The sequence below is a fragment of the Oncorhynchus nerka genome, linkage group LG15 (assembly GCF_034236695.1).
Source record: "Oncorhynchus nerka isolate Pitt River linkage group LG15, Oner_Uvic_2.0, whole genome shotgun sequence".
In the NCBI taxonomy this organism is placed as follows: Eukaryota; Metazoa; Chordata; class Actinopteri; order Salmoniformes; family Salmonidae; genus Oncorhynchus; species Oncorhynchus nerka.
The window spans coordinates 41,892,738-41,917,451 of record NC_088410.1 but is presented as its reverse complement, the minus strand read 5'-3'; the positions used below and the strand labels follow the sequence as shown (position 1 = coordinate 41,917,451).

General features: G+C 40.3%; 1 protein-coding gene across 1 annotated transcript in view; it reads right to left on the bottom strand.

Moving 5' to 3' along the window:
* Positions 1-225: 225 nt before the first annotated feature.
* The window catches only part of LOC115143701 (5-hydroxytryptamine receptor 3A-like), a 29,585-nt gene continuing 5,096 nt past the window's right edge, over positions 226-24,714 (bottom strand). The window contains exons 2-10 of the mRNA XM_065000704.1: positions 8,992-9,152; positions 8,855-8,899; positions 8,666-8,775; positions 5,531-5,700; positions 4,092-4,249; positions 3,751-3,961; positions 2,768-2,941; positions 2,441-2,529; positions 226-697 (exon numbers count right to left, since the gene is read on the bottom strand). Of these exons, the coding sequence (XP_064856776.1) occupies positions 476-697; positions 2,441-2,529; positions 2,768-2,941; positions 3,751-3,961; positions 4,092-4,249; positions 5,531-5,700; positions 8,666-8,775; positions 8,855-8,899; positions 8,992-9,152 (1,340 nt within the window). The 3' untranslated portion in view covers positions 226-475. The remainder of the gene's footprint in view (positions 698-2,440; positions 2,530-2,767; positions 2,942-3,750; positions 3,962-4,091; positions 4,250-5,530; positions 5,701-8,665; positions 8,776-8,854; positions 8,900-8,991; positions 9,153-24,714) is intronic.

Here is a 24,714-nt window from a genome sequence, read left to right as displayed (position 1 = left end):
CAGTAGTGAGGCTGCAGTGGTTACAAAGAAAATCCACGTCATTGATTGAACTCGGGCTGTCCAAGTGGTGTTGGGACAGTGATGCGACATTTCAGAGCATATTGCCACCTACAGCTTGGAGAAGCAACTGGCAAGGCTCTCTCCCTTTCTCCATCTCACTGCAGACATGCACACACTGGAAGGTCTTTCAGTTCTTTTTTTATTTGGTGTAAAGCGTAGTCTACAATAACATGATATATGAAATGAAAAGCACACAGTTGGCTAACATAAGTACTCTCCATAGTGTTTGAATATGCTAAACATAATTTTTAAAATATATTTTATGCACATGAGCTACATAAATGCACATGCCTTTCAAAACAAAACACCCATCGACAGTGGCACTGCACGTGAGAAAATGGGACGTAAACATGAAGTATACAAGCATGCTCTGATGTCTAGATTTGGATATGCAATTGGTAATTTAATTCTAGGTCTAATTTAACCACTCCTTACACATAAGGCTAATGAAGAGCATGACAGAGATGAGGTAGATGGTGAAGAAGGCGGCGTTGAGGCGCCGTGCCACTCTGGTCCAATAGCCAGGTTTCCCCTCCCTCCTGCCACTGGCGAACAACGCTAATGTCCGCTCAACCGCCCGTAGGTCCCCCAGAATCGACAGCAGCAGGCGAGTCTCTCCTTGCTCGCTACAGATGACCTGTAGATGATCAACATGAGATTATTATTAGTACTGTGAGATCATTAACACGAGAGAAAAAGGAACTCTACACGTGTAAAAAAAAAAAAAAAAAAATTGTTGCCGAAGTATACTGAACAAAAATATAAACGCAACATGTAAAGTGTTGGCCTCGTTTCATAATCTGAAATAAAATATCCCAGAAATGTTCCATTATGCACAAAGATTGTATTTCTCTAAAATGTTGTGCACAAATTAATTTACATCCCTGTTAGTGAACATTTCTCCTTTGCCAAGATAATCCATCCACCTGACAGGTGTGGCATATCAAGAAGCTGATTAAACAGCATGATTATTACACCACTGCACCTTGTGCTGGGGACAATAAAAGGCCACTCTAAAATGTCCAATTTTGTCACACAACACAATGCCACAGATGTCTAAAGTTGAGGGCACGTGCAAGAATGTCCACAAGACCTGTTAATCTTAATTTCTCTACCATAAACCGCCTCCATCATTTAGAGAATATGGCAGTATGTCCAACCGGCCTCATAACCGCAGACCACGTGCAACCACGCCAGCCGAGGACCTCAACCTGCAGGATCGTCTGAGACCAGCCACCAGGACAGCTAATGAAACTGTGGGTTCGCACAACCGAAGAATTTCTGCACAAACTGTCAGAAACCGTCTCAGGGAAGCTCGTCGTACTCACCAGGGTCTTAACCTGATTGCAGTTCAGCGTCGTAACTGACATCAGTGGGCACATGCTCACCTTCAATGGCCACTGGCAAGCTGGAGAAGTGTGCTCTTCACAGATTAATACCGGTTTCAACTGTACCAGGCAGATAGCAGAGTGTATGTTGTGTGGGCGAGTGGTTTGCTGATGTCAACAATGTAAACAGAGTGGGCCATGGTGCCAGTGGGGTTATGGTATGGGCAACGAACACAAATGCATTTTATCGATGGCAATTTGAATGCACAGAGATACCGTGACGAGATCCAGAGGCTCATAGTCATGCCATTCATTGACCGCCATCACAATGAATGGCGCCATCGATAAATACCATACACTGCCCCATGTCACAATAATCTATCTATACACAATTCCTGGAAGCTGAAAATGTCCGTTCTTCCATGGCCTGCATACTCACCAGATATGTCACCCATTGAACATGTTTGGGATGCTCTGGATCGACGTGTACTACAACTCGTTCCATGTCCCGCCAATATCCAGCAACTTGGCACAACATTCCACTGGCCACAATCAACAGCCCGATCAACTATATGCGAAGGAGATGTGTCGCACTGTATGAAGAAAATGGTGGTCACACCAGATACTGACTGATTTTTTTGATCCACGCCCCTACTTGTTTTTTAAAAAAAAAGGTATCTGGGACCAACAGATTCATGTCTATTCCCAGTCATGTGAAATCCATAGATTAGGGCCTAATGAATTTATTTCAATGAACTGTAATTCAGAAAAAATCTTTGAAATTGTTGCATTGTTGCAATATATTGTTGCAATATATGCATTAATATTGCATTTGCATTTTTGTTCAGTGTAGTTGGGAATCTGTAAGTGCTTGGCTACATCAAAAGATTTTGCACCCTGTTGATACTCAGGACCAATATTAAAGAACGTTGCTTTCGATGTTTGCATCCCAAATGGCACCCTCTTCCCTATAGGCCCTGGTAAAAAGCAATGCACCACATCCCTATAGGCTGCCATTTGAGAAGCAACCAAAATAAAGTAGGCAATCTAACCTCTTCTGCAACAGGCAATGGTTCACATGGAGCTTTTCTTCCAGACACATCACAGATACAGGCACAGCAACCACGCCTCCTCTCCTCCTCTGAAACCGATCAGCAGCTCTGTCACTGACATTATCAGCTGTGTCCCAAATGGCACCCTATTCATGGTGCACTACTAGGCTTTTGGCAAAAGTAGTGCAATATATGGGGATATATAGGGTGTCATTTGGTGACACAGTCATGATGATTTTACTCATCACCTGTTCTATTTCCCCCTCTATAGGAAACTACCCTGCACACAAACGACAGTACAAAGTGTGGCACTTGTCAGTGGCGTACCTGAGTCACAGGTGTGACAGGGGGTGTGGTCTGGTTTGTTGTCACAGTCATATGCGGGGGCGCGGTCTATACCTGTCTCTTGGTGTACGGAATCTCTCTCCATCAGGTGAGTCACTAAGATGGTCTCCAACAGGCTTAGCAACATGAAGGCAAAGATCACTATACAGTAGGTCGCTGTGAGGGAGAACACACACAAACAGACAATGGATGATCACCACACAAGCCACATTCTGGGAGGTAACACATCCGTTGGACACCAATACTCTTTGTATGTGTGTGTGCGCGCGACTGCATACTGTATATACATACAGTGGGGAGAACAAGTATTTGATACACTGCCGATTTTGCAGGTTTTCCTACTTACAAAGCATATAGAGGTCTGTAATTTCTTATCATAGGCACACTTCAACCGTGAGAGACGGAATCTAAAACAAAAATCCAGAAAATCACATTGTATGATTTTTAAGTAATTCATTAGCAGTTTATTGCATGACGTAAGTATTTGATCACCTACCAACCAGTAAGAATTCCAGCTCTCACAGACCTGTTCTCCACTCATTACCTGTATAAAAGAAACCTGTCCACACACTCAATCAAACAGACTCCAACAGCCAAGACCAGAGAGCTGTGTAAGGACATCATGGATAAAATTGTAGACCTGCACAAGGCTGGGATGGGCTACAGGACAATAGGCAAGCAGCTTGGTGAGAAGGCAACATCTGTTGGCGCAATTATTAGAAAATGGAAGAAGTTCAATCACCCGCGGTCTGGGGCTCCATGCAAGATCTCACCTCCTGGGGCATCAATGACCATGAGGAAGGTGAGGGATCAGCCCAGAACTACACGGCAGGACCTGGTCAATGACCTGAAGAGAGCTGGGACCACCATTAGTAACACACTACGCCGTCATGGATTAAACCTGCCAAATACTTGTTCTCCCCACTGTATATATAGATGTTTGTGTGCATGTGTGCCTGTGTGACCTATGAGAGGGGTCCTGTTTGACATGGAGGGCAGTATGTCATTGAGGATGAGCAGCAAAACAGAGATGGCCAGCAGCACGGTGACCTTAAAGCCTAGTTTCTCCCCCCGCTGGTCTGAGATCAGGAAGGAGGCCAGGTCCAGACACAGGAAGAACAGGATGGGAAGCAGGAAATTGATGACGTGGAGGAGGGGCCTCCTCGCCATGGTGATCTAAGAAAAAGAGATGAGCCAGGAAGAAGGATAGGACAGTGATGTCAAATGTGGCATAGTAATGTCGGGCCTGGTCATAGATCCAGCTATATATGAAGTGTGTGTATCTTTTTGTGTGCGTGAGACGTACAGTGTATGAGATCTGGTCCCACTCGCGATCTAAGATTAGTTTGCCCCTGGAGACAGTCATGTCCAGGAACTCCCACTCTCCCTGCGTTTGCATGACTTCACGAGAAGCCTGGGTGACCCGGGACGAGTTAGAGAAAGGAATGAGCTGTATATCTGTCACTGAGGGAAGGAGAGGAGTGAGAGGAAGATGGGAATAGACAAAGGGAAGAGAAGAGCCACTCAAACGTGTGTTGTGCATGCACACAGGTGTGTGTGTGTATACATATGACGGTTTGATGAGAGCAGATGCACTAGTTGCACTCCAATTGCACTAAACCTCAGTTTGTTTAGGATATACACCCCGCCTTCTGCCTATACACCTTACACTCACTAGGGTTGAGGACAGGCATCCAATCTCAGTATGGAGCGCAGTTCACAATGCATGTACACAATGCATTGACCCCCCCCCCCCCCCCCCTTTTGTTTTTACAGTGCTGCTACTCGCTGTTTATTATCTATGCATAGTCACTTTACCCCTACCTACATGTACAAATTACCCTGACTAACCTCAAGCCCCGCACATTGACTTGGTACCAGTACCCCCTGTATACAGCCTTGTTATTGTTATTTTTTACTTAAGTTTATTAAGTAAATATTTTCATCACTCTTTCTTGAACTGCATTGTTGGTTAAGAGCTTGTAAGTAAGCACTTCACTTGAAGGTCTACACTTGTGACAAATAAAATGTGATTTGATTTTATCTAGACCTATTATCTCATGGTAACTTTCTTTGACAGGTAGGCCTGCACTTGCTATAGCATAGCCTATGCTACAGTAATATAAAGACAATGTGTGTCTAATTTACCCATCCCAATCTGGCTTTCGGGGGGTTACCTTATTTTTATTTTTCCAAATATATAAGTTTTAAAACAGCCTGTCACTGGAATATCATTGCTTAAATCAGTCCACGCGCGAGCACACACACTCTCTCTCAACTCCATTCAAATTGCATCCAAAATAGATAATCCTGTTCTAGATTCTATTGCGCAATACGCACGCACCTGTACTCCACTAGCCTCTTTTCTTAAAAAATGCTCATTAGCTCTTGAAGTCCCATGCAGGAAAAGCGAGACTAGATTAGTTTACTGGACATTATTGTTTTAACATTTCTTATACCAATATTCAAAGATGGATGCAAGCTCTTGTTTACTGAAAGTTAAATACGGGTAGTTTGATAGAAGAGCAAGGGCTCATAAAATGTTTTAAATGTATGGCTCAGGTAGCATCAGGCTTGAATGCCTGATCAAAGCTCGAATCAAATCCGCACAGGCCTATTTATATGCTTTTGAATGTCACTTCCGGTTTTGGCGGGAAATACTTAGTTACCCGGGAGAAAAGGGATTTATTCCCAGGATGGAACATTTTGTAAAATACCAGGAAAAAATTCAAACCTAACACTCACCGATGTGTATGGCGGAGCTGAATGTGATGTTACATCTCTGTGTGTCAAAGGGGAACTTGTGGACGTCCATCTTACAGGTGCTGACCACCTTCATTTCGTCCTCTATTAAGACGATCCCATCATGGGACACATACAGGTATGGGCTGTGAGGGCCATTGTCCTTCTCTATCCTGAAACAACAAACACACACACGTACAGTACCAGTCAAAAGTATGGACACACCTACTCATTAAAAAGTTTTTCTACATTGTAGAATAATAGTGAAGACATCCCAACTATGAAATAACACACATGGAATCATGTAGTAACCACAATTGTTAACCTGTTTTGGAGACGGTTTTTGTTCGGAATTTCAGATGACTGACGTGCCCAAAGTAAACTGCCTGTTACTCAGGCCCAGAAGCTAGGATATGCATATACTGGGTAGCATTGGATAGACAACACTCGGAAGTTTCTAAAACTGTTAAAATAATGAACTTATATGGCAAGCAAAAATCCATCCGAGAATTATTATTTTTTAGGTCACAGGCCATTTCAGTGCTAGCCTACAGGAAATACAAATGGATAGGACCCAAATTGCAGTTCCTATGGCTTCCACTAGATGTCAAGTCTTTAGAAAGTGTTTCAGGCTTGCTTTTTGAAAAATTAGCAAGTAATTGGAAGAACTACAAGGTGTCTCATTAGAAAAGTAGCCTTGTTAGGTGCGCACTCTGTTATTTATCTTCCCTATTGAATATACTATTCTCTGTCTGAAATATGACAGCAGCAAGCCTATCATCTCAGCCAGGAGGCTATATTATTGAACATACAAACTACTGTAATAAAGATGCCAATGTAGGCTAAAACCATTTTCAAACATTTGCCAAAAAGCAAATTGTGAGAAAACACTGTTCTAAGAGCGCACCTGATGTGAGCGGTTCATGTGACAGATGAAAATCTCAGTTAGAAACTTAGAAAGAGGGTAAATCTAAAGATGCAACAAACAGAATGGGTTGATTACAGGATTGTGCTTTTAGCTTGTGGACAATGAAGGAAAGTTGATATTAAAACCAATAGAACAGGGAGAAAAGCTGGTTTCAATGGCAAAGGAGGTATTTACATTCCTCTATGTTTCTGGTAGGATTTTGGCGTGGCTACTTTGAAGCGAGGTAAAAACATGCATCACAATTTAAGGCAAAACGCCCAGTTTTCCCAAAGTTAAGTGTTTTAAACAAGCAAACTGCCAGAGAATATATTTCACTCATCAAAGAACCAAAACCATCAATTAATTCATTTGAAACTTTTGTCATAGATGCAAAACAGGCTCAAAGCCCGTACTGTGACCTATGTAACCATACAAACATATGATATGGGATTATCCAGAGGTTTATGAGTTCTGGAGGAAAGTGTTGTATATTCTCTTTGACATGAGTGATAAAACTGTACCCCTTCAACCAATTACATTGTTTCTTAACGATGATACATGCATGCAGCTGAATAGGAAAGTGCGTAGATTTTGTCTGGGTTGACTGCTGTCAAAGAACTTGTTGTTCAGCACTGGTTGCCACCACATTAACTTAATATAAGGCAATGGCTAGCATACTTTCAGGACGTAATTATGTTGGAGTTATGCACTCTCCATATGAATAAAGCCATTCCTAGCACTCTGGAAACATGGAAAGTAGCAGCCTCAGAAATCTCTCAACTGTTGAATGTGATGTAAAATGCTTACTTGATGGTGTTGTATTGGCAAATTACTTTGCCTTGTGTGTTGTTTACTTTGAATTCGAAAAAAAAAAAATTGTGGGGGTGGACAGGGTGGGGCCGCCATGGGTACAGTTGAAGTTTACATATACCTAAGCCAAATACGTTTAATCCTAGTAAAAATTCCCTGTTTTAGGGCAGTTAGGATCACCACTTTATTTTAAGAATGTGAAATGTCAGAATAATAGTGGAGTGATTTCTTTCTTCGTTCACATTCCCAGTGGGTCAGAAGTTTACATGCACTCAATTAGTATTTGGCAACATTGCCTTTAAATTGTTTAATTTGGATAAAACTTTTCGGGTAGCCTTCCACAAGCTTCCCACAATAAGTTTGAATGTTGGCCCATTCCTCCTGACAGAGCTGGTGTAACCGAGTCAGGTTCGTAGTCCTCCTTGCTTGCCCACAAATTTTCTATAGGATTGAGGTCAGTGCTTTGTGGTGGCCACTCCAGTACCTTGACTTTGTTGTCCTTAAGCCATTTTGCCACAACTTTGGAAGTATGCTTAGGGTCATTGTCTATTTGAAAGACCCATTTGCGACCAAGCATTAACTTCCTGACAGATATCTTGAGATGTTGCTTCAATATATCTACATAATTTTCCTACCTCATGATGCCATCTATTTTGTGAAGTGCACCCTCCTGCAGCAAAGCACCCCCACAACATGATGCTGCCACCCCTGTGAGTCACAGTTGGGATGGTGTTCTTCGGCTTGCAAGCCTCCCCCTTTTTCCTCCAAACATAACGATTGTAATTATGGTCAAACAGTTATTTTTGTTTCATCAGACCAGAGGACATTCAAAAGTACGATCATTGTCCCCATGTGCAGTTGCAGTTGATTTTCCCATGATTACAAAGTAGGCCTTGAAATACATCCACACCTCCAATTGACTCAAATGATGACATCATTTTCTGGAATTTTCCAAGCTGTTTAAAGGCACAGTCAACTTAGTGTATGTAAACTTCTGACACACTGGAATTGTGATACAGTGAATTATAAGTGAAATAATCTGTCTGTAAACAATTGTTGGAATAATTACTTGTGTCATGCACAAAGTAGATGTCCTAACCAACTTGCCAAAACTTCAGTTTGTTAACAAGAAATGTGTGGGTGGTTGAAAAACGAGTTTTAATGACTCCAACCTAAGTGTATGTAAACTTCCGACTTCAACTGTATGTTTGGAATGGGTGGGAGGGTGTGTAATAGAAAAAAAGGGGGCAAAAGTGCAATTACATTTTTATGATTGTAGTGCCCTTATGACCCAATAAAAATAATAAAAATGTAAACTGCCTCCAGCTGAAATGGGTGGTGGGTAATGCGCTGATAGCCTACTGTATTGACCACTTTAATGGCGAATGGAGAGTATGCGCGTGAGTGCTTTTGTTACTCACATCTCATAGATTAAGAGGTCTGGTATCCACAACATCTCTTTGGGAACGGAGACCCTGGATATTCCACAGAACTGACTAGGATCCCACCAGATCCGCTCATTATTCCAGGTCTGGAGGGAGGAGAGGACATGAGAAGCAGGTGCATGTGGATCAGTGGAAAACAACAGTGGGGGAAAAAAAAGAACTCACCAGTTGTATCCAGATGAAGGGAACAAAGGTCTGGGACTTCTCAATCTAGAAACACACACACACACACCATGTGAATATCACCAGATAACACGCACATACGTACCTCCCCCTCCACACACACAAACACACACACTGACCACGGCGAGGATAGCGTATAGGTAGACATCCAGGTGCACCATGGTTGGGTGTGTGTGGTCGAGCACGGGCCGCGTGGAGGTGAACACATCGTTTCCTCTGGTCAGGTTCAGGTGGTCCAGAACATCCTGATAACTACACACCCTCTCAGGTGACACCGTACCTATAGGAGCAGAGACTTACATGTTCAGGTATTAAGATTGAACATAAGTACAACCGCCCGAGAACATGTCCATGATCAAGGTTTGATTGAACGCTGACAATTTTCTTTACTCGTTTACTAATAGCCACCTCTCTGTCAGATTTGTTGGTTAATACATGATTCCCTAGTTTTGATATCTTCACTATTATTCTACAATGTAGAAAATAGTAAAAATAAAGAAAAGCCTTTGAATGAGTAGGTGTGTCCAAACTCTTGACTGGTACTGTATGTGACTTGCTCTACCATAATCAGTCACATTGACCCAAAAATACATGTTCATACAGTGCTGGAAAGAGAATGTTAGCTTTCTAATGAGACCAACATGATCTCTCTACTCCAAATGAGTTATGTTCCATTACATGCTAAGTGTCACCGACCATGTTTTTTTTTTAAACGCAGTCAAGGTTTGCTGTTACTTTTTAAGACATTTTGCTCATTACAATGCATGAAATCCATTGACAGGAGTGCCCAGATTGTTCTTCTTTCTCTCACGCTCACCCAGTGTCTGTCTGCATCCTTGTCGTGCACCCTTGTCGTGCACATGTACACGCTCACACATACAAACAGAATGGATTGGCTAAATTCACTTGTTTTATCATGTGCACGTGCGTCCACACATGTATACGCATATACACGACAGAGAAACAGTCTCACACTGCACATGTTCATGCCATGATGTGTGCACGTGTCACAAACGCGTGCACATATTATGGTTGTGGCCCTTAGTTTTCAAATTACATTTGGATAAATGTCACAAAGTGTACAGGCTACGCTCAAACATTTTTTTTCTCCATCTAACACATCCCTGGGTACAGCATACAGTATGTAGATGTGCCCAAGCAACCCTCTCACACACCCAGGACCTGCATTTTTGTGACAGTCACACAGAGTAAACGATATCTGAAAAGAGCTAAAAAGGGTCAGAGTAAGATCTGGTCTCTCTAAGCAGCAACTAAAATGAGAAATGTTAAAGAAAATATGACCTCACACACATCACCAGAGTAAGGACTGATAGTCTCTTTGGATCCGTTTCATGTGGGCTTTGGTTAGAGCATCGGTCCCCAACCTTTTCTGCACCACTGACCGGTCTCATATAAACAATGTTTTCCCCGGACTGGCCAACAGCGGGGGGGGGGGGGGGGTGGTGTCACGACACGATCTGAATATTTTAGGCCTATAAGTTTAGTATAGCCTCTTTTTCATAACATTTCTAACTAGGTCTAACATGATGATATTATAAAAACATTGCAACTCACCATGTCGCTGAATCAGTGGGAGCCCTGAGCTTGTTTCTCAGTGTTGTGCCAAAAAGCCCCCTCTTCGCGTGAATGTGCACACACTCAATTACTCATTGCTGCGACTTGCTTGCTAGTTGAGATTTCTGATCAAGTTAGGCTGCGTTTCATTTTATTTTGTATGTCTGTTTGATCGCGGGGGAGGTCCTAGTAATGTCTGCAGTTTGGCTATTTGTTTCAAATATATTAGTCTATAAATAAATATTTTTGCCAAAATGTGTCATCTCTCCCATGTCGTATTTGACTAGTATTTGTTTTTAAATGTTTATTGGATGCCTACATTTTACTCCCTCTGTTTAATATAACACACATACTTAATTATTAATTTCGGTTGCCTATCCTATGGAAAGTATTTGACTCTAGCCACAAAATTAATGAAATTAGAAGGGGGGGGATCTCGGTAAGGCCATTTTCTTGCCTCTTGCACACTTCAGAATCATTTTGGTGACCTATCATGCCCTCTGATGCGTGCCACAGGATTAGAATCCCTCTACTGTTCTCTCTACTCATCCCTCAATCCCCCATCCCATCGTGCTTTTACTACATTTTTAAAATACTTTTTCTGTTTTAGTTTTTAAGAATGTAGGTACAGTAGTAATAATAAATAAATAAAATGTACTCTGGGTGAAAAGGTAAGTTCAAATATATAAGTCAACGTGAGGGCATATCCATAATCACAGTAAACTGTTATAGAAAAAAAGTGTAATAATATAATAAACAAAACTGACTGAATGTGCCTTCATGAAGAATCCCCTCCTCAATAGGGCACCTCCACCATCCCTATCAACCTCCTTCAACCACAAAACGTAATAATTGAAATATATATTTTAATATTCCAAGATGATATATATACACACGTACATATTCCCCGAACACTCAATTTATCGCTTTTCCTACATCCGATATGCAGGTGATATTTCCACCTGGATGACAGCACATAATCAGCAAGACGGAGATGCTCTTCATCCAAGGGAATGCCTGCCCATTCTCAGATGTTAGATCATCTGAGACCACATGTAATTTACATTCCAGCCCTAACCTAAATGTTCTGTTTCTTCCTCCACACCATCCAGCGATGCCCCGTCAGAGCCTTGTCAGCTCCAGATTTGATTACTTCAACTCACAACCTGTTGGAATCATTGCATTCTCAGATTCCCCTCTATTATTAATCTCTGTATTGTAAGCACTAAAGTGTTTAAAAATGCTGTACTTTTATTAACATATACAGTGAGGGAAAAAATTATTAGTTTGCCCACTGACAAAGAATTGATCAGTCTATAATTTTAATGGTAGGTTTATCTGAACAGTGAGATAGAATAACAAAACAATTCCAGAAAAACGCATGTTATGTTCTGTTAATTACTGATGTCCCCTTTAAGGATGGAGCACCCTTGGTCATGCGCAGTCTTGTTCTATGTTATTCTGGTACTAACTCGTTTGAGTAAATGTGAAGCTCCAGTTCAATTGCTTGTATTCAGAGTCTTTCTTATTACATAAATAAGTACTAAGTGTTAAGACACTACAACGCATATCAAAAATGTTATAAATTGATTTTCATTTTAATGAGGGAAATAAGTGTTTGATCCCTCTGCAAAACATTACTTAATACTTGGTGGCAATCACAGAGGTCAGACATTTCTTGTAGTTGGCCAACAGGTTTGCACACATCTCAGGAGGGAATTTGTCCCAGTCCTCTTTGCAGATCTTCTCCAAGTCATTAAGGTTTCGAGGCTGACGTTTGGTAACTCGAGCCTTCAGCTCCCTCCACAGATTTTCTATGGGATTAAGGTCTGAAGACTGGCTAGGCCACTCCAGGACCTTAATGTGCTTCTTCTTGAGCTACTCCTTTGTTACCTTGGCCGTGTGTTTTGGGTCATTGTCATGCTGGATTACCCATCCACGACCCATTTTCAATGCCCTGGCTGATGGAAGGAGGTTCTCACCCAAGATTTGATGGTACATGGCCCCATCCATCGTCCCTTTGACGCGGTGAAGTTGTCCTGTCCCCTTAGCAGAAAAACACCCCCAAAGCATAATATTTTCACCTCCATGTTTGACGGTGGGGATGGTGTTCTTGGGGTCATAGGCAGCATTCCTCCTCCTCCAAACACGGCGAGTTGATGCATAAGAGCTCCATTTTGGTCTCATCTTACCACAACATTTTCACCCAATTGTCCTCTGAATCATTGATGGGCATGTATATGTGCTTTCTTGAGCAGGGGGACCTTGCGGGTGTTGCAGGATATCTATCCTTCACGGCGTAGTGTGTTACCAATTGTTTTCTTGGTGACTACGGTCCCAGCTGCCTTGAGATCATTGACAAGATCCTCCCGTGTAGTTCTGGGCTGATTCCTCACCGTTCTCATGATCATTGCAACTCCACGAGGTGAGATCTTGCATGGAGCCCCAGGCCGAGGGAGATTGACAGTTCTTTTGTGTTTCTTCTATTTGCGAATAATCGCACCAAGTGTTGTCACCTTCTCACCAAGCTGCTTGGCGATGGTCTTGTAGCCCATTCCAGCCTTGTGTAGATCTACAATCTTGTCCCTGACATCCTTGGAGAGCTCTTTCGTCTTGGCCATGGTGGAGAGCTTGGAATCAATTCATAATGGCAGGGTAGCCTAGTGGCTGGAGCATTGGACTAGTAACCAAAAGGTTGTAAGTTCAAATCCCCGAGCTGACAAGGTACAAAATCTGTTGTTCTGCCCCTGAACAGGCAGTTAACCCACTGTTCCTAGGCAGTCATTGAAAATAAGAATTTGTTCTTAACTGACTTGCCTAGTAAAATAAAGGTACAAATTTAAATAACGTTTTTCTGGATTTTTTTGTTATTCTGCAGGCAAGAAAATGGCTTTGCCGAAATCACCCCCCTTCTAATTTTGTGGCTAGAGTCAAATACTTTCTATAGAACAAACTTCACGTAGGCAACCAAAATTAATAATTAATGTGCGTGTGTTATATTAAAACATACAGGAATGAGTGAAATGTAGACAAGCAATAAACTGCTAATAGAATAAGACATGGGAGAGGTGACACATTTTGGCAAAGAGATTTATTTATAGTCTACTGGACATTTTCAGTGCTTTTGTGGCTATCTCAAGATATTCAGCCTCGATTTTAATCCAGAAGGTCGGCAGAGAGGAAGTTATTGCAAACATACTTTTAAGGCTACCGTCAATTGATCTTCTTCCTGTACGGACATGGATGATTCACCTGGGGCATTCACAAATGGGTCGCGGATCCATTCCTTCGCACTTCGTGGGTTTTTTGGCAGTTAGTAAGTAGCGCTCGAACTCCGTTGACAACGAAGCTAGGTGATCGCGCACCAGCTGGGAGACAGCCCAGTCTGTCTCTCCCAAAATCCCTGCTAATGTTTGGAACATGTCAAATATGCCCCTGTCCACTCGCCGACCCCACAGTTCCAGTTTGGCTTTGAATGCAGCCACTTTACCTGCCAATTTAAAGACAGTTGTCATTCTCCCCTGAAGTGACAGATTGGCTAGTGCAAAGTTGGCGGGCAACACATCCCACGCAGACCGTGATGAACTCGCATTACTCAAGTTCAAAATCTATAAACTGTTGTAGGCGTGACAGAGATATTTAGAGTGGTGAGAAAAGGACAAACAGACTGAACTTGGTGCAATGTAATTACTGCACAAATAGCCTATAATTGTGTTTAATTATTGTATTTTACTGATTCAAAAACAAAAATATTTATCCTTTCCGTGCGGCCCGGTAGCGAATGTGTCCGGTTAGAGTCTTTGCTGCTCGTCCCCTGGCTTGAGATGTTGAACGTTTGATACAAATTTAAGTATCAAGATTTAGGAAAACACAACATGGTGACACAATGCACTTCCGTGTTGTCTCTGTTCTTGGCTACATGTCAAACTTTCACTTTTTACTCTTAACCATTTAATCAAACTCTGTTTACCAAGATCTTAGTTTTGTCCTCACAGAACTTTTTAACTTTGTCACCCCGGATGCTTTATCTGGACATGGATTTGCAGGACCTCCTGAACAAAAAAGCTCAATTACATTATGCCTTGTCATTGCAGCTTGGATTCAAACTCAATCATTATACAAGGGCAATTTAAGTGTAGGAAAGCATGATACAGCGTCTGTGCTCTTAATGCAAAACGACAAGGTTCCAGTTTAACATCATTTACTAAACTGTATTTTTTTTAAAGGGGTGGATCAGCTTATTATTGCAGGAAGAATGTTGCTTCCATCAATGTAATTGTCTGCATCATTTCCAATCCCCCATATATTTTTGGGGTAAATATATATATCCATACACGCATATAGACATAAATACTTTTTTAAAGAATATACGTTTATTATTATTCCCCGCAAACCCTACCATCGATCCCTCAATTGGAGTAAACTAATAAACACTTCGGCCTTTACCTTCAATTTATACATCTTATACACATTTTACAAGATATTTTTTGTTTGTTTTTAGTCCTTCCTCTATATCTGATGTCCATCCAGTTTGATTTCTATTTGTAACTGTGCTATTTTACAGACCCCGTATGGTTTATCTTGGTATTAGTCCCACCCTTCAGCTCCATTCAATCTCTCAACACCTGCCATATATTTTTCAACTGTGCTGTGATGCTTCACAAAATAATTGAACCTTTCTATTCTCATAGCTTCTACAAATTAAAAATAAACATTTTTGCTAAAATAATTATATTATTTATTGACTATGGCTTTTCAAATCACCCAGTATTGCTATCTGCAGCGTTAGTTCTAGGCAAATGTTGCAATTCTTCAGCCATTGCTGGACCTGTGACCAAAAACGAGCTACTTATGGACAATACCAAAATAAATGATCTAATGACTCTGTCTACTCACAGCAGAATCTGCAGAGCTGGGAAGATTGTATCTCCCATATATATATATATATATATATATATATATATATATATATAACATTATATTAGTTGTATAGTATTGTATAGTAATTTAAATTGAAAAATTCAAAGTTTTGAATCCGGCGTTTTGCGTATCAATTCATAAACCATGTGCCATTGAATGGGTAGATCAAAAATCTCTTCCCAACTATTTTGCAATTTATATGGCACAGCTGCCAGTTTTTTGGTCCTTACATTAAATTGGTATATGTTTTTATTTATCACACTTTTCTTTAACCATTTATGTTCTTTAATACAGGGCCGACATACAAGTTCCTTACTTGTTTCCCCTTCTACTTGCTTCTTCCATTTTTGTGGTAATGCTGCAATTAATTGGTTGTAATTTTGGGTAGAGCAGACATGTCCATATGTCTGTGTTAGCTGCATGTGTGTGAACTCCACCAGTCCTTTTTATGATATCATTCACAAAAAGTATACTTTTTTAAAAATGTATTTAAAAAATACCATTTCTTTTATCAATTAGTTTATTTGAATTTAACCAAAATATGTGTATCTTTTCAGGTTGATTAAACTGAAATTGCAACCAACTTTCTAAGGCTTGTTTAAAAAAGAAAGATATTTTGGAGATTCATTCCTTTTCAAACAACCGAAAGTGGGCAGGTGTAATCTGAATGAAGGGAAAAAGGCCCTTCTTGAACATAGGATGAGACATTCGTACCAATTTACTAGAGAACCAGTTTGGATTTAAGTATTACTTTTCTATGACTGAAGCCTTTAGTGAGAGGTCTAATGCTTTAATATTTAATCATTTCTGCCCTCCGAATTCATATTCTTTATATAATTTTTTCGTTATATAAGTTTTTAATTTTATCTGCCATTCCAAATAAATGTGAATATTTTATGTTCATATAATTTAAAAAGCAGGTCACTAGGTGTAGGCAAAACCATAAGCAAATAGGTAAATTGCGATATGACTAAAGAGTTAATCAAGGTGATTTTTCCACCAATAGACAGGTATTTTCCTTTCCATGGTAGCAAGATCTTATCTATTTTTGCTAACTTTCTATAAAAATGTATTGGAGTGAGATCATTTCTTTCTTTTGGGATTTGTATACCGAGTATGTCTACATCTCCATCAGACCATTTTATTGGTAAACTACATGGTAATGTAAAATTAGCATTTTTTTTGTGATCCAATACTTATCATAATTAGGTTTTAATCCGGAGAGAATAGCAAAAGTATCTAGATCCTCTGAGGCCATGGAGAGACTCTAATTTTGGATTTAAAAGAAAACATGAATCATCAGCGTACAATGACAGCTTAGTTTTTAAGCCACGGAGTTCTAATCCCTTAATATTATTGTTTGATCTAATCTTAACAGCTAACATTCCGATAGCAATAATAAATAGATATGCCGATAGTGGACAACCTTGTTTTACTCTAGATAGTTTAAAACTTGAGATGTAGCCATTATTTACTATTTTACGCCTATGGTTACTAGACATAACCTATTTTATAATAGATTCCCCAAAATTGAAATATTCTAGGCATTTATATATAAACTCCAGTCATACTTTATGAAAAGCCTTTTCAAAATCAGCTATGAAAACCAGACCTGGTGTCCTCGATATTTCATAGTATTCTATCGTTTCCAGTACTTGTCTTATATAATCTCCAATGTATCGTCCATGTAAAAAACCTGTCTGATTAGGATGAATAATATCTGACAATCCTTTTTTAAATTCTATGCGCCATTTTGCTAAGATTTTTGCATCACAACACTGAAGTGTAAGAGGTCTCCAATTTTTTAAATGGAATGGATCTTTATATATACACCACTTGGGTCCTGTTTCAGTAAATAATGATATCAGACCTTCTTGTTGCATGTCTGATAATCTACCATATAGGAGTGATTAAAACATGCTAATATGCCTGAAACGAAAACATATTCTTAAAGTACTTTACGGTCTCTTTCAAAATATAATTTGGTGAATCATGCGTGACTCCATCATTTGTAACAAGTTTTAATAAAAAAATGTTGGTAGCATTTCTATATTGAAGATTGAAAAAGAATTTGGTGCATTTTTCCCCATATTCCATCCAGTTCGCTTTATTTTTATAATCTATTACACTGGATCTTTCTTGAATAAGTTCCTCCATTTCTTTTTGTTTTTCCTCCAACTTATTCTGTGCCTCTATGGTACCATTTTTATTGCTATCTAACTGCACTGTTAGTCCTTCAATTTCCTTTGTTAATATGGACTCTTTTGATCTAAATTGCTTTTGTTTTATAGATGAGTACTGAATTGCATAGCCTCTAAAGGCACACTTAAAAGTGTCCCATACAATATTGGGATCTGCTGTACCTATGTTATGTCTGAAAAAGTCTGTTATAAATTATTCTGTCCTAGTTCTAAACAATTTATCATCTAGTAGGCTTTGATTCAATTTCCAATATCCTCGCCCACGTGGAAATTCTGTAAGAGTAATATATATGCCAATTATGTGATGACCCGACCGCATTCTGTCCCCTATCAATACTTTTTAAACTTTTGGTGCCAGAGAGAATGTCATAAAGTAGTCAAGACGACTAGCTTGATTAAGCCTCCGCCATGTATATCTCACTAAGTCAGTGTATTTAAGTCTCCATATATCCACTAATTCCAATATATCCATGACATTCATTTCCTTAAGTGACTGAGGGTGATAGTTTGTAGTGTGATTTCCTTTCTGGTCCATAGAGGTATTTAAGACCGTATTAAAATCTCCCACCATAATAATAGAGTCTAGTGTTGCTTGTAGAGTTGATAAATTCTTATATATATTTTCAAAGAAGCTTGGATCATCATTATTCGGACCGTATAGGTTAATAAGCCATATCTGTTTATTGTCCCATCTACCTTGATAATCTGTTTGGACAATTTGCACATTTGGATCAAAATTACTGTTAATTAAAACCATCACCCCTTTTGAATTTCTTTGCCCATGGGAGAAATATATTTCGCACCCCCAGTTCTTTCTCCACAAAACTTCATCTAAAATTGTTGAATGGGTTTCCTGTAAACAATGGATATCATATTCCTTCTCTTTTAGCCAGGTAAATATTGATAGTCTTTTCTTATTATCTGCTAGGCCATTACAATTGTAACTGGCTATACTTATTTCACCACTTATCATAATGAGACACCTTTCATTTCTATTTTACTAAACTGTATTAGCACACTACATGTTTGCTATTGCACGCAGGCCAGGTTCATCAACAACGAGACTGCTGCGCAGGCGCACTAATAACAGAAATATAGGGATAATTAAAGACAAAATAAAACATCAACATAATTAAATGTCCAAGTATTATTCAAGTCCCCCATTACAAATGGGTTGTGTGACAGTTTTAATTTGTATTACTCAAGCTGCCACTTTGCATTACTGAGTGCCTGTAGGAGCACAAGACTGGATGCTCCCTTTTTAGTCAGACATTCAGCAAGCTGTTCCTTTGTGGTCGACCACAGAATCCGCTGGATTCTCTGTGTTTGAATAAGTTCCTTGATGCTGCTAATCTCGACAGACTTTTCTCTGTGGCAGACTTGGTTGACTTCACAGCATCAACTAAGGAGTAGTTGTCAGTGACACAAACTACAGGTAGAATGTGCCGTTTTGTCTCACCAGTGGTAAGCTCTCTAAACAGCAAGAAAGATAGCATTGCAAGTGTTTCTCCAGTAAGTGTGCTTTGGACAACCTTTCTGATCCTTTTTGACTGCCAACAGAGAGGTGAGAATCTTCCTCCCCCCATTAACATGATTAGATGTCCACCTTGTGTGCCTCCATCTGTAAGGTTCCATGGGGAAGCATCACTGAAGACAATTAGTTTCGGAGAGTCATCTTTTCCAACATGCTGAAACTTTAGTGACTTGTTGTGATTTCAGTTTACGAACAACTTTGTTTGCCTCATGAATGGTTTGTACAGTGGCGTGTTTTGTGTTGGATGCTAAGTTGCAGCAATCAAACATTACATCAGGTCTACTCTGTCTAGCAACCCATAGAATTTGACCTCAATTGATCAGCTTCAATTCCACAGATAGGGGAATTCCTTTGTACAGCTCTTGAAGATTCTTGATATTAGCTCTCCTGTTGCATCAGTATTGTTCCATCAACTGTTATAAACTCTTTACCAACGTAACAAAAATGATCATGCTCCTCACGGCCGACCTGGAAAACAACTTTGAGGTGTGGAATCACAGTTGTGGCAAATGTCTGTGAGCCCCCCCAGATGAAGTCATCAACATGACAGGCAAGTACTCCAGTCACATTGCAGTCTTGATCAAGCCAATAGAAGACTGCAGCATCCACTTGTGACATGTTTCCACCTGTACTCAGCATTGTTGCCTTGACTTTGTTGTACCAGTAGAGTGATGCATCTGCCAGTCCATACACACACCTTTTTTTAGTTTCCAGTGTTCCTTCGCTCTTAGCTTCGGGCGGAGGTCAGATGTGAATGTCCCTTGACAGCTCTGTTCCCTGCAAAAATGCAGATTTGATGTCTATGGAATGAAGGTAAAAAAGCAATCTGAGAGACTCTGAGGCACATGTAGGTGAGTCTTTTGGGAGTTCTTTAGCAGCCAACTCCTCAAAACCTCTAGCCACTAGACATGTTTTTGGCACTATTCCAGTTAAGGATTATTCAAGGGTAAACATCCACCTTGTTGAGACACATTTTTGGCCAATGTCTTTGACTTCCTCAAACACTCAATTTTTCCTCCAATTACTGAGCTCATCTAGGTCATCTCAAATGACACGTTCCTTTTTTCAAGTACATCATCATTTTGAATGTCATTCTGTTTTTCTCAATTTTCCATTGGTTCAATTTTGAGATTATCTACAAGTGACAGGTCAGATGACCCTGTTTTACCAGAAAGTGTAGCTGGTTTAGAGTACTGGAAGTTGTGCCAGTTCTGGTAATTTCCTTTGTGTTCATGTTCTCTGTGACTGTCAGAATCTAATTTTTACATGGACTCTGTGTGATGTTTTTCTCTAACATGTTTACACAATAGTGGCCTGAGGTCGTAAATTCAAGGGTCACTGATTGCTTAAATATCACTGCCTTGTCATTTTTTATGTCTAGTACAGCCCCTTCCTTCTTGAGGGAAGTTTTGCTTAACAGTAAGGGGATATTTGTAGGGACCACCTCTGTTTCAATGTGACACTTACTCTGACCAATTTTTGCTGGTATCTTAACTCTCTTGGTAGAATGGACGATTCTCCCATCTCCAAATTTGAAAGCTCTGTTGCTTGGTGTGTCAATCATATTTTGTACTTCTTTCATATTTAGTTAGCTATCAAGCCATTTTGCACCACACGCTGTATCAATCATATCAGATCCTAAGGATTCAACTATAAAGATCTCAGTATCAGAAGCAGATTTGTTTGAAAACAGTGTAATGTTACACTGCTCTTTCTCTGTGTTTACATTTTCCTCTGTTAGTTTAACTTGTTCATTTTTATGAGGACAGTCTTTAACCCAATGGTAAGTGCTTTGACAAATAGCACATTTTGATCTCCTTCCATATTTGTCTAGTGGATTTGTGCCGGGCAATGGCGCCCTCTTCTGGTTGTCTTGAGTATGTGACTTGTTGGCACCTTTTCTATGCTGCGTCACTCACTTGCATTCCATCTGTTATTGCCTCACCAAAACGTTTTTTTTTTAAATGATGCTTTGCTGCAGGAGGGACTGGTGCACTTCACTAAATAGATGGCATCGTGAAGATGCAAAATTAAGTGGATATATTGAAGCAACATCTCAAGACATCAATCTGGAAGTTAAAGCTTGGTCGCAAATGGGTATTCCAAATGGATAATGACCCCAAGTATACTTCCAAAGTTGTGGCAAAATGGCTTAAGGACAACAAAGCCCTGACATCAATCCTATAGAACATCAGTGGGTGAGCAAGGAGGCCTACAAACCTGACTCGGTTACACCAGCTCTGTCAGGAGGAATGGGCCAAAATTCACCCAACTTATTGTGGGGAAATTGTTGAAAGCTGCCCGGAACATTTGACACAAGTTAAACAATTTACAGGCAATACTAATTGAGTGTATGTAAACTTCTGACCCACTGGGAATATGATGAAAGAAATAAAAGCTGAAATAAATCTCTCTCCTATTATTTTGACATTTCACATTCTTAAAATAAAGTGGTGATCCTAACTGACCTAAGACAGAAAATGTTTACTAGGATTAAATGTCAGGAATTATGAAACTGAGTTTAAATGTATTTGGCTAAGGTGTATGTAAACTTCTGACTTCAACTGTCGATATCCCTCTAGTGGTGTGGCTGGGGCTATATCCTGCCTGGTTGGCACATCGTCGGACTGGGCCACAGTGTCCCCCAACCACCCCTGTCTCCAGGATGCAATAGTCTGTGTGCCGGGGAGCTAGGGTCAGTCTGTCCTATCTTGTGTAATTCTCCTGTCTTATCTGGTGTCCTGTGTGATCGTAAGTATGCTCCCTCTCACTCTCCTCCTGGTGGACCTGAGCCCTAGGAACATGCCTCCGGACTACCTGGCCTGACAACTCCTGGCTGTCCCCTTCCCTAGTCCACCTGGTCATGCTGCTGATCTAGTTTCTGCTGTTCTTCCTGTGGCTATGGAACCCTGACCTGTTCACTTGACATGCTAGTTTCAACTGTTCTGCCTGTGGCTATGGAACCCTGACCTGTTCACTGGACATGCTACCTTGTCCCAGACCTGATCTTCTCAACCCTCTCTCTCTCGCTCTCTACCGCATCTGCTATCTTGACCTCTGAAAGCTCGGCTATGTAAAGCCAACTGACATTTACTCTTGAGGTGCTGAACTGTTGTACCCACTACAACCACTGTGATTATTATTTGACCCTGCTGGTCATCTATAAATGTTTGAAAATCTTGAAGAACAATTTGGCCTTAATGGCCATGTACTCGTATAATCTTCACCTGGCACAGCCAGAAGAAGACTGGCCACCCCTTAGAGCCTGGTTCCTCTGTAGGTTCCTGCCTTTCTAGGAAGTTGTTCCAACCGACCGTGCTTCTACATCTGCATTGCTTGCTCTTTGGGATTTTAGGTTGGATTCTGTATAAGCACTTTGTGACATTTGCTGATGTAAAAAGAGATTTATAAATCCATTTGATTACAGAGGACTTGGTTTCAAATGTCAGTAGCACCCAAATGTCTGCCCTCTTAAATCCAGGGATCCGTCCTAGGAGTGACATCGGCGAAGTTGTCGACATAGTGGAAGATTCTCTGATTGTCCGATGACCGCCACACCATGTTAATTGTAGAGCTTTATCAGTCAAAATTATTCAACTAGAAAACACATTATTTAAAACATGTGCTGAAAAGGCACAATATTTTCTCAGCTCTTTTTTTTCTATTCATGATACAGCCTACTACTTATTCTTTCTTAAATACATCATGAACACTGTTGCATCCCCAATAATAAACAGAAAACAAAGTTGTATTAATCTTAAAGAAAAGGTGCACTTGTAGGAACTTGATTGTTTCTCTGCAGATTTGCTCACTATCAAGGAAATATGATGTCCTCTGATGTTTTGTTTCTTTTTGGTTTGCTCCTTTTCGACATGACTGAATCCTTGCAGAGGTTCATGGAACCAGCGATCTTGCCAATGAGCACTAGATGTTTTTCAGTCATCGTCATAATCTGTTCCAGCCAATACAACTACACATAACCTGCACTCATTGAAATGCATGTGTGAACACACACACACACACACACACACACACACAGGACCCATAAGTTATTAGCTACATCCCCCACTTCTTGCTCTATCCCTCTCTCCCATGCCACATATTCACTCTTACACATACACACACTTGGCATTAATACGTTAGCTAGCTAGTCACTCTACTTGTGCCTCATCACACACACATAATACGTCATAGAAAATAAGAATTTGTTTTTAACTGACTTGCCTAGTTAAATAAAGGTAAAATAAAATGACAGATTACTCACTCACAGTCAACGAAACTTGACTAATAGTTGAATGGCAAACACTTACCATTGGTGAGATAATACATCTGGTCAGGTCTCTTGACCATCTCCTTGGGGGTAAAAAGCAAACACCAGGGCTTCCCTTCATTGGACTTGCAAGTGCACCTGAACTCACAAGCCTTTTCAATTTCCTGCCTAGGATCACTGACATACTGTATTCCGTAATTGACGGATCCACCATTAATGGCTGGTGTTCGTCGGTTGCCTCCTCGAGGGGCTCGTCAGTGTCTGTTTAGTCTGTGGAGTTGCTGATGGAAATGCTCTCTGGCTCAGGTGCCAATAACTTGACGATACTGATCGTCTGAACCAGCTTCCAGCACAAATTTACCATCGATGCAGTAAAAAGCTCAACTAGCCAAGGTGTAGGCAGTAGTGACAGTGACGGGCTTTTGACAGATCTGAAGAGTGGAGAGAGAGTGTAGCCTGAGGTAAACTGTTTTATTTTCCCGTGGATGATGCGCTACAGTGGCTTTGATTGAGCAAACAGGGAAATCATGCTGTTAAATAGCCTATTGCAGTTTGATTCAAAGTATATAGCTAGCTAGTTTTCAATTTATTAATGATTTCGGAATTGAGCCTGATGTGATGTTACAAGTTAGCTTCCACCAAACTGATGTAAAAGTACTCCGTTGCTATGTTTCATCAGATTAATATCTATACTCTGAATTTGGCAATAAAACATTCAGATTATGAAATACATTGGGGGTTTCATCTGGTATTAACAAAACAAACAGCGAAAAATCTACATTTTGACAAACACAAATTAGCCATATCAACTCTGACTGATTACGATACAGTGTGGCACATATATCATATATTATCATAAAGAGTTTAATTTAATGATAATATATTCACTTGAACACTTATTTTGGAAAAGGCTACAGAACTGAAGGTCATTGAATATAACAACCATGTCTCTGTAGCTAGCAAATACAGTCATGGGTGGTAACTACAATTCACTCTAAAGGCAAGGCACACTGGGAAAATAAGGTAGAATAAATTCTCATGTAGAATTGTATGTTCACTCAACCTAAAATTCAACTTGAGAATGTGTGTTGGTTCAGCTATATGCCCAAATGTTGAGCAAACTCACAATTCTATTGCAGCTGGTCGCATATTTGTTTTACTACAGTGTATGTGAGAGTGCTCCCCAGGCTTCAAAAAGGATAACAACCACTCACCTGAAAGAAAGAGTAGATGGAGTAGAGTAACCCAGAGCATGACACCAGCCATGTGTGTGAGTGTGGAACAGTGATACAGAGAGTGTGTGTGTGAAACAGCAGGACCATCAGAGAGTGTGTGTGTGACG